Below are 14,730 nucleotides of genomic sequence, written 5' to 3' on the forward strand. Positions count from 1 at the left end.
ACTACTATTATTATTATTATTATTATTATTACTCATTATTATTATTATTATTATTATTATTACTCATTATTATTATTATTATTATTATTATTACTATCAGACTGTGGGTTCCTGTGACGTTTCACGGGAAAGCATTACACCTTCATTCATACCCATCGTATCTTCCTCATTTTTTTTTCATGACGCCAGGTCCCTCTAGAGTCAAGGAAGGATTACGTTTTTGCAAATTAAGAAAAAAGAATCATGTTCACAAGCGCCAAAAGTAGGTCGGGTACTGCCGAGCACTGACAGTTGGCATCAAATGTGCTATTGAAGCACTGTGTCTTTGCAAATACCTCTTTCCTTACAAGCATCGATCAAGGCTTTAGCATGGTGCATGGCCTCATGGCCTTGCAACATCCTCTATATCCATGACAAGTTCCGCTAAAGCAATAGCCCGCAAAGAAACTTGGGAAGTATCATTATCTTCTTGTTCTTTCGAGGGCTTAATGTCTCTGAATCGATTGTAAAGGGCAGTGATACATGATGCGTTGGTAGTAGGCATCCAGGGCGTGCATATCACCAGCTGCCAACTTTGATAACAGTTTATGGTCTTGAAGCTTTGTGACTGCTGCTCTTACATTGCCATCAATAGCAAGTGTTGCCGCTCTACGAAGATTCTTACCAGTCACGGCATAAAAATTTTAACTCAATATCAAAATCACGAGTTTTTACTGAAAATTCTCTTGTTTCTTTTCATGATCTCATCCTCCAGTTTTCTTCCCATTTAGAATTATATTAGACGTAAAGGCTGTTATTTAATGAACTTAATTTCCTGCACAGTTGTATCTAATTACATCAGTTTACGTCTCTTCAAACCTTCAAGAAAATTGACACGGGAATGTTTGAATAAGTGGTAATATCATCAAAATATTTCTTAGTGACTGAGACAAGAGGCTACAACATTCACTGGTTTGGATAAATGATTCTTAAAAAAATAGTTAATTTCAATAACTTAGAAATTATGAATTCATATGGTCACTGCTTTAGTGTTCACCCGGGGGGGTACTTTAGGAATTTCTGGGTGGAGATGTGCCGCTAGGACCCTGGAACCCTTAGCCTATACCAGAGCTAGTTTCAGCTGGATTTTGCTACCCTATACTAGAGTAAACTCTCCAAATCACTCCTAGAGTAGCTGTTTTCCAGAAACTGAGGTCACTAGTACAGTCTAAAGCAAAGCCAAAACAAAACCTTATGCCACAATCACTTCTTTCTTAAAAAAGGATTTATTTATACTTGTCCAGTAATGCCAAGCACGTACGTACGCATTATCAAGACAATAAATTGTTTAATTTTAACCAGTATTAATACTACTGATTTCCGCGTCTGAATCCCGATTTTTGACAGTTAATAATATCCAGTAGCGTTTTATGATGGCCATCTATCAACGCTGTTGAGGCTGAGTCGTGAAAATTTAAACTTGCCGATTTCATTGTTTTTTATTTTTGTGTAGCAATCCCTGGTTTCCTTAGTCTAGATAAAATCTTCAACCAACTGGTCAGTTTCGTGAAAGATACCCTATTCTAGACCCAAACGCTCTGATTTATATACCCTATGCTAGAGTAAACTGCTTGAAAACCATACCCTTCACAGCGGCACATACCTATATAGCCCATATATGGCAGTACCCCCCCCCCCCCCCCGGGAGTGTTCATGGCGTGTGACCCACACTAGGTTTGAAAATTATGCTTAACTGTCTTACCCGCTTCTTCACAAAAGAAGCTTCGTTTGAAGTCATCTCTCGTCGAAGGCTTGGCTCTCGTTTCAAGGAAGGCAAGTCTAGTTTTGATCGGACTGGATTGTTTAGAAGTCTCATCATCTCTAATGACCTCTGAAAGCTTCCTTTTCTGAGCAATGGTCAACTTTGCACAGCATCATTTATTGAAATACGATATGTGCCACGATGCTCTGTGAAATCTGAGTGTTTCCTCGATTCCTTGTCCTTCATCGAGGTAAGACAAGGGCACTTCAATCGGCAATTGACCAGCCTCTGCAAACTTTGGCAGATTATTGGCTAAGCTTTTGAAACCTGATGCGCGATCTTTTCTTCTGTCATTGGCTGAGTGGTTATGTTAGTTTGAAAAGAAAGATGGTCAAGTTATCTAGCAAAATATCCAGAAGAGGAAGACATTGGTTGTTCTGAAAATCCTGCGCTTTGACGTCTGCGTGAAAGACTCGCCGAAAACCTTCGTTCAAACCCCGAGGTGAAGAGAAATATGACCTTAGGATGCTATTACAGGGTAAGAAAAAATCGCTACTTCACCGTCTAAATCAAGAACTAAGAGTCAACAATCCGCAGAGCTGCTTGGACGAGGGGCATGTACTTTGCAGCTGTGAAAGTTTTTTATTATGTGAAGGTATACTTTATTCCGCTGTCCTACTCACAAGAAACATGGAAGAAAGACAAACTGAAGTTGTTCCCGCTGAAAGAAAGTCAAAACGCAAAAGACAGAGAGAAAGTGGCTCTCAAACGGAGGAAGATTTAATCGAAGATTACACGGTTTAAAATTGACGAGCTTCTGGCTTGGCCGCTTACTCAGTGAAATGGAATCTCAGGCGCAAGACGGCGAATGGCGGCCGTGGAAGAAGACACCACTGAGGTTAAGGATTCTGCCAACTCCAGAGAAAAGTAAATAGCTGAGTTGAAAACCACTGAGTTTTGCCGAAAATACCGTTGAGACAACAAGGAATACCAAGGAACTAGAACTGCTCACTGAAATCCTCAAACTGACGATCACCAATCAGTTAACAAGGCCTAGGTAAAAACGGATTCAAGGTGAAACCGGATTTTACCGGCAACATTTGTTCCCACTATACTTCACTAAAGAACGCCAGTTTTTCACATATATCAACTTGCTGTTGTTTTCAAGTGGGAAGAAACTCTAGAGATTTCCAGAGACAGTTTCGATTGCCTTTTGTTATTTGCGCCAATTTCTAGAGCCTGACCACCAAGATTCAGTCTGCTTGAGCAAACCCAAACAAATCCTTGTCGAAGAAATCTAAAGAAAAATCAAGCCTGTGGTTTTTCTTACGTGTTTTTCTCCGAAACACCAGAATATTGTCAACCTCCCGTGCTCTATCCCGGAGAGGACGCAGTTGATAAGGTCCTGGAAGCCTTGCTTCAGCAAGAAGAATAAATCCATACTCTCGTGAAAAAGATTGTGCACACGCAATTAACTCACTTTTGAGGAACAAAGGTTTCAACAAGCCACTCATTGTCACACTTGTAGAGAAGACCTCTGCATTGTTTGGGTTGATCGGGTTCGTAATCACTGTCACCTCAAGCGTAAATTCCGAGTTTTCAGCGAGTCTTTCACTGCGGCTGTCGGAGAGCGAAAAAATATTTTCCTGCCTATGACATTATAACTTTCTGGCAGAGCTCCGCAGCTCCGCGCGGGGAAGAACCGCTATTTCGTATACAAATAAAGTTGCTTATTAAAAAAGTTATTAATGCCGCTCAGTTTAAGCCTAAGAATAACCCCCACCTTCCTAATTCTATGTTGACTACATAGGGTTATCCATTACACACACTAAAAACCGAACTCAGTCTGTCAGGCTGGGGTGGAGGGAGAAGAGGACTTGACAGGGCGGGTTGATGACTGACTGGAACCGAAGATCCACTTTTCGGTGACGAAGGTTGTTTGTGTAACTTTTAAATGTTCCAACTATAGTCTATGGGTACAGGATCTTGTATTTTAATCCATTGACGCCTAGGAGTGAAACTTAATAGATTTTACTGCGTCTAACGCCAGACTATTTCATTTGTCAATGGGGGGCGGTTTAGGAGTGTTGCTTTGGATTTTAAAACAAGGATAATTAAGAAAAAAAATGATATTTAAAATTCTAAGGTTATATCACGAGAGACGCTTAAGAGAAGTATTAAGAGATGATAAATACGGACCGAGCTAACAATGAAGAATCTTAAATGACAATCTTAGAGGCAAAATTACATGTAATACAACTCATCCCCGGCAATAGGCGTCACCCCATTGTTGTACGTATACATGTCTTTGTGTTCTCGGTGGATGCTTGAGATGGTAATTTTCTGGCAGGTTATTCGGACAGGTTATTTTTAAAATAGTCAGGCCACCTGATGATGCCAAGTGCGACCCAATGTTGTCATTTGTTGTTTTGGTGTTGTGATCAGTGCGGCGCCGGAATATTCGAAAATATCATCCACCCTGTTTATTTTATTTTTCTCAAGGTTTGTAGCAGAAAGTTAAGGTCTGTGTTGATTAGCTTCAGTTGCTTTCAAGGAATAGACAAGGTAATACTAAGTAGGTGGTTCCTCGAGTTTCACGTATTTTTCTATTACAGGTGTTTCTTTCGGAAATATTTCATGATAATTACCTTTCACGTGTTGCTATATTTTTACCCGTAAATTTACATGTACATAACTTGCAGATTTGTGTATTTATTAGGATTTTGTGTATAACGTACTTGACAATTAACACCAAAACACCTATTCAATCCACCTACTTCAACATTAAATAGGAAGGAAAAATCGTACGTGACAGGACACTTCGCAAAAGATCGAAAGGTCCGCCCTATCACTTCTTGTTGTTATACGAGTGAGACTTCGCATTTTCGATGATTACAGATCTATTTTTTTGTTGACATGCTTATTTAATCCCAGTTGATGAAAACGTATTCTGGTTAAACCTAGCAAGAAATGTCTTGCTGTTTAAAGCATTGTTTTAACTAGCGACGCAAGGACAAGCGCAAGCATAAGAGCGCGGGTTATTTCACTGTGCAAACGGGGTTCACGCAAGCATAAGCACAAACACAAGGGAAAGCACACGCACAAAGATCAAAATTGTTTCTTTTTCTAGCGCTTGCGCTTATGTTTGCGTTGGTTTGCGTCTTATGAAAACGAAACACAGCTTAAGCACAAGGAAATTTGTTGCGTCTGGCAAATTAAAACACTCTTTCCAGATTCCCTGCGTCTGAGTATTTGAACAAAATGGAGGTTTCCGTGGTTGATTTTAATGCTTTTGTCGATGTTCGTTTTCAGTAGCATAAGCTGCTTATGCTTGTGCTTGCGTCACTAGTGAAAACCAGGATTAAGACTTTCAGATCTTACAGAGCAGACGGGTTCCAACTCACTCCCAACATCTTTCATTTGCAAGCCTAGAAAAATGTTAATTAACGGGTTATTAAGAGAGTGCTTAGAGCTGTTCCATGTGGTGTGTTATATTACGCGCCTTCTACCAAAAAAATAATGTAATTTCTGTCGAGGCTAGCAAAGTAGATAGTAAGCACAGAAATAACGAAGCTAATCAATGCAAGCATCATGGAGAATGGCTAACTCCAAATGTGATAAAATGAGCAGTATTCGACTGCAAGGATATTATTTGGAAGAATGTGTAGGGAGGGGCAGCTATTCTTAGACTCAGAGTTATTTTCATAGAGTTATGTCGTAGAGTTAGAGTTCCAAAATCCTGAATTCAATATTTTGGAAGGCCAAAGAGAGGGACTAGGGCGTAAAGTTCGTCAGCCCTTGTCCCAGGCGCTTGAGAAGGTATGTATATCAATAGCCTTCGATTATAAACAAAGCTGTTCTTTTATTTATGAACAGTAGAGTTTATGTTATTGAAAAAAATAAAAACATCGCTGATATTGCAGGTAAACCCTCCAGAAAGTGACATGTGGAAAGTGGAGTTTTCAGGGATATTATTATTTCCGCCGCTATTTCTTGGGTTTCAACAGCCTAGATCGACAAGCTTCTTTCGCCGAATATTTTCTTAACTTGAAACTCATGCACACACTACGATTGGGTTACCTGTGGCTTACTCAAATCAATGTGAAATCAATGTGAAATCAATGTGAAATCGAGAGTTAATTGCTTCTAAGAAAACCGATAATAACATAATAAACTCTGCTGTTCAAAATTAACACAATAGTTTTTTGTTTATAATCAAAGACTGTTGATATACATACCTTCACAAGGCTGACGAACTTTACGACGTCTCGTATTTCTTCCACCCTAGTCCCTCTGTTTTGCTCATTCGTTGCTGACCACATCAAAGCCACTGAGCACAACATCAAGTAGGATCATTTTGACATCCTTGCATCAGGCAAAACTGATTATCACGGTAAAATTAAAGAAACTCTGTTATATAGATATATACGGAATTTAAACCAGCTCTTACTGCTTACTTTGGTGGTGATAAGCTGTGACATCAATAAAAAAATAACCGATTAATATACACAAACCGTTGAGTTTGTTTTAATTTATCTCGAACTCAGACCTTTTGGAATAAATGTATAAATGGTTTTCAAAATTATAACGGTCACTGATTAAAGTGTAGCACACGAAACGCAGTTTAAAATGTGTTGCTGCACCATTTATTGTTTTCTTTCCCAACAAGCCATATTTTTTTGGAAAAAATTGTTGATGTGGGAGATGGGGCATTGCTTGTGTCTTCTTTTTAGGTTATCCCTGGTTATGAAATTGGAGAGGTCTCATTCTTTGTATCCATCTTAGTGGTCGGTCTCCCAAATCAATAATTGTTTACATTTTTTGCAGGCCTATAAAATCAAGATTGGAAAACTTAAAGTCATGAACTTGTGGATTCCATCTCTTTTTTGCTGGGGCTTTCTATGCAGTTTTGGTAAGCATGAACCGTTGAAGAAACGTTTTCTTTTTAATCATTATTTCGTCGCGTTTTATCAACATCGCTTACCACGACATTGACCACGATAGAATTTTACCGCGCAGTAACAATCCACGTACCCTCTTTTTGCACCATTTGCTTTTAGTTTCAGCTTCTCCCTCGCCACAATGGCTATTCCAACAGATCCATGCCCTTCAACCAAGCGAGGACGTTGATCTCTCAACCGATGCATTGCATGCGAAAAAGTCGGATATTCCAGGGCACAATAAGAGGAAAGACGGCGTTAAAAGATTATTTAAATTTCTCGATTCCGCATTACAGCAAAGTGGAAGCGGAAATGGAGAAGGTTCTGCAAGAGATGACTTGGGATTCGCCAATCAAACAGCAAAGCAAAGAACAATGGATGCTGAGCAACAGAAGGGAATAAATTCAAAGGAATCCGAGAAGCAAATAAGAAATCAACAAATACGAAACGGGAATCAAGTAACATCTGATGTGTCCAATGTGGTAAATACAACTTTGACAGGTGATAACCAGCAGGGCTTCAAAAAAGGGCCGAGTGTAAGCAGCTGGCAGAGTCAAACACAAATGGTTAATCAGAATCAGTATGCTGATGCATCAGCAAATCGATTAGGATTGTCTTCACAGACAACAGCTCAAATGGCAAGAGGAACGACGAAATGTAAGAGCGATTTCATTTGCAGTCTCTTTATTCATGCCAAAATCCCAAGGTAACAAATTAAGCAACTTTTCTTATTCAATGCTTATTGGGATCTGGACATTATACAACTCCTACCTCATTCATGAAAAGCACACGTTGAGCAGAAAATAATGTACATTGTGAAAAAATGCATTTTTTCCCTTTAAGAATGTCTGGTTATCCTAATCTTCTACGTGAGTATGTTGCCGGTAAAATCCGTTCTCAGGTTGGTGATCCTCATTTTACCTAGTAGGTTGAATACGCACTCAGATGAATTGAAAAAACTTTTTTTGTAGCCTAAATTAAGCCTGGAAAAAAATTAGGGCCCCGTTAGGATTAGTTTTGGTTAATATTTAGCTCTTATTAACCGAGCAGGATATCTGTATGGGAGAATCTTGACCGAGGTTGTGAGTACACACGACCGAGGTCAAGATTCTCCCATACAGACTGACTAAGATCGGTTAATAAGATGTTTATTATATGGCAAACAAGAACAATTTAATTCGTTTAATGTAACTGGTTTGCACTAACTGACATTTTGCTTGCGAAAGGCGATGAGTGGCGATGAGCCGAACTTAATTTGCTAGTCCTCCTTACCCTTTTTTTGTCATCATGCTTTTTGGCACTTCCATGCAAATATTGGTAAAAGAAAATACTCAATATTTTTGCATTTCAGTTTGCAAGTTTTTCACCGCAAAACATTACCGGTCTAGATGCCGGTCTAGATGGGAAAATCTAGACCGCGGTCAATATCGATTTCAGTAAATCAAATTCGTGAATTTGGTAGTTCCCAGTCAAGTGACTTATTATACAAAAGCAAATTATGAAAAAAGAAATGTGTTGAATTGGGCGTGTTCGTAGTTGTGGTGTAGTGGTGAAGACACAGGATTATCGATCTGAAGGATCCGAGTTCTAGTACCGGTAAGTGCATAGTACAGTTCTTTTAATTATTCCCATACTATGTTGCAATGTTGAGACTGATGGATAAGTGTATGAATACAGAAACCGATAAGATGATACGAAACATTAGGAAGATATGTTGAGATGCGTAAGACAGAGCTTGAGGGAAATTATAGACTTAAGCGTCACTACGCAAGAGACGAGACATATACCATTAGGTTTATTTTGAAATATCCAGGCGGAGCGCCGATTACCGTTACTAACGTTACAAATGGTCGTGACGAAAGACTGAATGTGGTCACGTATCTGACGTTACATACATGAATAAAAATGAATGCTCAAAAACAATACCATGAAACGCTAAGCAAAAGCGAGCAAAAGCAAGGATATATAGAACAAGTCAATATCATGAAACGCTAAGCAAACCTAGGATACATAGATTAAGTCGATAAAAAGAATGCCAAAAGCTGGGCAGCCGCTCACAAAGAAGGTAGCGACTAGAACTGAGGCCAAGAAAACCTGCCCCACAAAAAAAACCTCATCAGAGGAAAAAAGAAGGGCAAGAAATCTGGGTAGGTATCCTTTTAAGCTTCTCTCATAACGAACACTTGAAAAAGTGGCAGCAAGCGATGACGGACTAGAATGACTGGTCACATGCTATCTCCAGCTTAAATACGACTCAACGCCTACCCATAATACCGTCGTATCGCCCACTAGTACCCAGCCCCATTGCTCCCATGACGCAGAAATATTCAATTCTCAAACACCAGAAATTCCACATTTCAGCAAGACATATATCATTAGGTTTATTTTGAAATATCCAGGCCTAGCGCCGAGTACTGTTACTAGAGCTAGAGAAAAAGTTTTGGCTTGAACTAGAAGGTTAGAGGAAAAAACTACAGAGAGTGATTTGGAAACGGTAAGCCTTCAAGCGATGTTGTCTTTTACATAACCGTCCTTGGCTGCAGCCGTCTTCCAGCGATCATGCCTCTTAAAAACACCGCTCTCAGCGGCTTTGGACGCACCCCCAGATCTAACAGAATGGGTGCCGCACATGCAAGGATCCGGAACTATTCCTTGAAGGTCCCTAGCCAAATGGTCTCAGAAAGTCGAATAACTGATGGACTTGTCCTTGCTTGCAAGCTTGTAAGACTTCTTTGTCTTGACGAGCTGTCTAAAGATAAACTTGGTAGAGCGTGGGTCTATACTTAGCACATCTAAATACCAAGCTGACTGACCTGGTTGAATCTATAATGAAATGGAGATAGATAGCGACGTGTAGAGGATCGGGGGGAAAAGGATAACCCTGACTTGCGTCGAGCGAAAATTTCCCATTTTTGAAAAGTACGCGCGTAGCTACCTGTAGTACCCAAAGCCCTTGCAGATAGAACAGACGACTGAAGTCCGGAAGCTAGGGAAATCAACTGTGGGTCCTTAAAGGCTGTGGCGTTCTTCCAAAGATCGTCTTAGAGAACGTCTGAAACAGAAGATATAGAAAAAAAAAAATCAAACGGAAACATTGACACGGACGGGGAACAAAGAGCGAAAAGAAGAAAAACCAAAAACATAAATAAACAGCGGCTACAAACATAATGATGATGTTTGTTTCATGTTTTTGATTAAGTTGAAATGGCCAAAGACCAAGAATATTTATGAAACAAGAACAAATAACATAAAACTTCATTCCAAGCTAGGCAAGATAAATTAACCATAACGGACAAACAACCCATGGCTAGAATGAAAATTTAATCATACACTCTGGATAGTAATTGAGCTAGAAAAGGCATAGCCGACTATTCTGAATTCGGAGCAAAGTCTTACAAATGCATAGCAAGTACAACGCGAGTAATGACGCACTGTAGAAGTGTAACCAAACACTCTTAACACGTCCCACACATGGAGCAAGTACTAATCTCCTATGTACAAAACCCCTACAAGAAGGTTCTCCCGGGCAGCTTAAAACTAATACGTAAAGCAACTACTTCGAAAAGACAGAGATCTTGTACCAAAAAGAGAATTCCTAGCTTTGCCTCTAACAAAAAGTTGCGTAAACCAAGGTAAAATCGTGAACCCTAGAATTGCAGTGCTTGCCATCAGAGCACAACAATACCCAAAAATACCAAGACTTCTACAATGGAACAGCAAGTGTTCCCTCACCCTTTCAAGCTCTCAAATGAAAAAAGACATTTGCAACTTAGAGGATCACCAATTTAACCTAGGTAAAAATGGATTCAACCTGAGACCGGATTTGACCGACAACATATTTATCTGGAGACTTCTTTTAGTAAAGGACAGCGTGTAAAGTTTGGTAGAGAATGTTTCACTCCTCATTTTTTTTCTAGAAGAAATAGGTCTTTTATGTGGATTATCTCTAACACTAGGATGCTGAAGGCACCCAAGGCACCCAAGGCACCCCTTTCGCCTATTTTTTTTTCTTGTTAGTCACTATGTAATTTAATTTTCCCGGCAATACTAAGAAAACGTTAGTGTTATGTCATAACAAAGCCAAAAGTATAACTTTTAAAAGACCGTGTTGACGGCGATTAACAAAACTCTTCTTGTTGATAATTCAGATTCAAGAAAACTACCTCCAGATACGAAATCAATGCAAATATCTTATGGCGACTCACCACCTGGTAGTTATTATGGACATACAGCGACAAGTATGCATCCATCAGCAATCTCCGATTTGCGAAGTCAAGTATCTCCTAACAAGATGTTAACAATGCAGCACCAGCAGCAGAAGCATACACCGTCTTCACAGCGTTTTGTTGGTAAGGTACTCAATCGATAGTGCTATTTAAAAATCTGAAGTGCTAAGGACCAAAAACTGTCCAACGCTTAAAAAACAATGCTTTGGCTTTGTTTTACCATAATTATAAAAGGAGGCATAACTAGAGAGTTTTAATGTTATGAAGAAGTTCTTGGTCTCTTAAAGTAACAGTAAAGAGTCTCAAGGTCATGAAAACCAAAATCCAAACTGATAGGCAAACAAACAAAAAGTAGTATCTTAAAAAACGAAGCCAGTAAATTAAGCTTAACGCAGTATACAAATCATCAAAAAGCATTGATTGGTTCGCGTGGAGAGTAAAGAAGCACCCACCAGAAGGATCACTCACAAACACGCTTTTCATTAAAATGAATGGGAGCGGCCATTTTGAACAAGAGCACATGGTAAAACGTATGCCTCATGGCATCTTAGGTACATACCGCACATGCCTTGCGGTCATTATACACAAATTATCATCTTCATCAACAGGAATAATACAGTTTTCCAAATAGTCCTGTTCCGGGACTCCCTCTTACCCCGCCCTGAAAATGGGCCTGGAACCCAGGCGGGAAAAGAGAGAGTACTTGCAGGCGCATGCTCGGAATGAGCCAATCATATTGCATTAGATGCCAGGCTGGATATGTAAATAAAGGGAACCTTGAATCGTATATGAAAAGTACCGTGTGATTTGCAGTGTCAGGAAAGAGAACATCTAAATTATGCCTCGTAGTGACCAAACGAGGAGAAAAAAGCCCGATCGCAGTGACGTTGGAAAATTAGTGCCGAATAAATGTAACGAGTGAGAGAAGATGGCAATAAATCGATGTAAAGGCTGAACTAGTAAATGTAGCATAGGATTTCACTAAGCGACAAAACAGATCGGAGTCAGAATTTCATATTATCTGCAGTACTTTACCTCTAACAATGAGTTTCAGAAGGAAAGTGCTTTTAAGTAGCAACAATAAAATCAAGGTGACACACGCTTTTAAGTAGCATTTTTCATCCTTATTAATTAATATTCACGAACAAATTTTGACCAGAAAAAAAAAAATGTGTCAATTAACGTCCGAATAATCGATGTTTGACTGTGCATATATATGTATAAATTGAATCATAGGCAGCCCAAGCTCGCGTCACTACAGATAGCCGTTGAGAATTCAAACGCGTTATAAGACTTTGTATGGGAAATAAAATACCGTCGATTATGAAGCCTAAAAAACGCTCAATTTAATGTTCATTCAATAAAAGGAATGAAAATGACTCACCTCTGGTGTATTCTTGTGCTTTTTGGAGCTTATTTTACCGTTTCGGGAATTCCATGTTTCCAATGTTCTAAGACGAAGTCAAGGCTGCACTCTAAGATTTCGACCGTTGTCAGCTCAGAGGCGGTTTGTGACTCGAAAATCCATCCCAGCCGTGATTTTTGCACGCAAAGCTAAAGCCACATCATTTGCGAACCTCCGTGAATGTTTCATCGTCAAAAATCCCCACGAACTTGGCTGGAAATGAGCATTTTCTGCTCCGATTCCACGATAGCTGATGAATTTAACAGCTGCTGATAACCAGACAGGACACGGAGCTTGGGTCCGAGGTCAAGTTAACTCCACCCGATGAGGTACAGTCATTTTATGTACAACATTTACCCCATCCCCACAGCGGCTTCTCAAACAGCTCCATGGTTACGAGTGACGCTGTGGGGATGGGGTAAGTGTTCTGTACCTCATCGGGTGGAGTTAATTGAACGTTAAATTGAGCGGTTTTTAGGCTTCATAATCGACGGTATTTTATTTCCCATACAAAGTCTTATAACGCGTTTAAATTCTCAACGGCTGTCTGTAGGGACGCGAGCTTGGGCTGCCTATGGTGCAACTCAAATAAATGTTCACTGTATCAGTGCAATTATCACATAACGTGATCGACAGAAGTAATGAACAATAAATAATGAACAATAAACAAGAGTTCCAGCAGGAGATTTATTAGTCTTCTTTCAGCTATTCACATCCACGACCTACAGTATATTTGTAAGTTTCAAGGAGTCTCGGGAGAGCAATTAAATCAAAATTTGATAATTTTCTGCGCCAACATCATGCAGCTCTTCAGTTGACTTTCAGGCACGAAATTCCATACTTTCGTATGTCATCCATCTGATCTTCCAAGATTGGGACTCACGATAAGAAGGACTGATTTACAATTAACATCGGACTCGGATCGAAGAAAATCGCAAACATATTAAAGGAACAACCATGTAGCAAACAGCCTTGCCAAATCCTGTTGGAGGTTTAACAAAACCATCATTACCGGTAACGACTGCATAAATAGCTTGCAGTTGTTTTGCCTTAGGCACAAAGGTAAAATGGAATTTCTTAAACGCAAAATCAATTGCCTCCAGAAACTTGGCGTTATAATTTCCTTTCACATTATTCCCATGTATCCAGTGTAAAAGCACTCGGAATAAACTATGCCCAAATAAGGAATCTTTTTCCAAACATGGTTTTTTCCCTCAGTTTTGGGGGAAAAAATGGCGTCATTCCGAGCATGCGCCTGCAAGTAATACAGGACTCTCTCTTTTCCCCCCTGGGTTCCAGACCTATTTTCAGGGCGGGGTAAGAGGGAGTCCCGGAACAGGACTATTTTCCAACGCGTAATGGAAGTGAATTCGGATCCATCAATAATTATATATGACATCCATTTGGAGGTGGCAGAAAGTTTTAACTCGAAATATGCGACGTTAATGGATATCCACATCGTGAGAACATTCGTAAAATAAAAATGTATCCGTAACAGTAGATGACGTGCTCCCAACAGAAGTCACTATTTCTTGGCTTCCAACAATCAATTGCCACTCTTTCTTCTTCCTACGGGTTTGCAACACTATCAAGTAAATCTTTGTATTTGTCGCCAGCGAACTGATTCATTTTAGTTTTTGACGTGTCCGATATTCTGTATTTATGGTGATATTAATAGCAGAAAATTCTCGTTTTGTTGCTGCAGGTGGTCTTCACAGGTCAAATGTTCAAAGTCCTTACTACTTCACATACCAATTTAATCCCAATCAATATGACAGCTATTACATTGGTGTGAACAGCATCCCAGAAAAATCTGATAAAAAATCACCGGAACATTTACAAGAAAAACCTTACGGTCAACCCAAGAGACCACGTGATCAATTTCATCAACAGACAAGGGGTCTTATCCCCGGGAGGGTCCCTGTTAGAGCTTATAGTCGGTATCCAGAAACGGCCAATTTCATTGGCAAGGTAACTGCTGGTATTTCACCTCCATTTCCAAACCAACGTGTGTCACGTGTTCGTTTGCCTTTATCACTGCCTCAAGTCACACCTTCGTCAAGCTTTGCCAGAACGGCATATTACAGAAATGTCATACCACAGGCTCGGCAGCAGGCAGGTTTGGCATTTACTAGGAAGATGATGCGAGACTATGGCTATCCAGTGGTATCACAAGCTCCTGTTGGCCGTGCTCTTATCAACCGAAAACCACAACCGCGGAATCTTTTAACTTCACTTACTGCAACAGCAGCTAGGCTGGTTGTGCCAGCTCGAGCCGAAGCTTTTAAAAACTCAGCTGTAGCAGAGTCAGTTTGGTCCTCATTTGCCCCGCAACCAAAAGCTCATGCTGTCTGATCGGTTGTCATTATAAGCATGTTTCTATCAGTCCCTTACTTTTTTCCCCTCAAAATGAAAATC

General features: G+C 39.9%; 1 protein-coding gene across 1 annotated transcript in view; it reads left to right on the top strand.

Moving 5' to 3' along the window:
- Window positions 1-4,182: 4,182 nt before the first annotated feature.
- LOC137970226 (uncharacterized) overlaps window positions 4,183-14,730 on the top strand; it is an 11,257-nt gene continuing 709 nt past the window's right edge. Inside the window, exons 1-5 of the mRNA XM_068816749.1 lie at window positions 4,183-4,306; window positions 6,569-6,653; window positions 6,802-7,338; window positions 10,830-11,030; window positions 14,018-14,730. The exon at window positions 14,018-14,730 is cut by the window's right edge and continues 709 nt beyond it. Of these exons, the coding sequence (XP_068672850.1) occupies window positions 6,602-6,653; window positions 6,802-7,338; window positions 10,830-11,030; window positions 14,018-14,667 (1,440 nt within the window). The 5' untranslated portion in view covers window positions 4,183-4,306; window positions 6,569-6,601 and the 3' untranslated portion in view covers window positions 14,668-14,730. The remainder of the gene's footprint in view (window positions 4,307-6,568; window positions 6,654-6,801; window positions 7,339-10,829; window positions 11,031-14,017) is intronic.

Source organism: Montipora foliosa, chromosome 9 (genome assembly GCF_036669935.1).
Source record: "Montipora foliosa isolate CH-2021 chromosome 9, ASM3666993v2, whole genome shotgun sequence".
Taxonomy (NCBI): Eukaryota; Metazoa; Cnidaria; class Anthozoa; order Scleractinia; family Acroporidae; genus Montipora; species Montipora foliosa.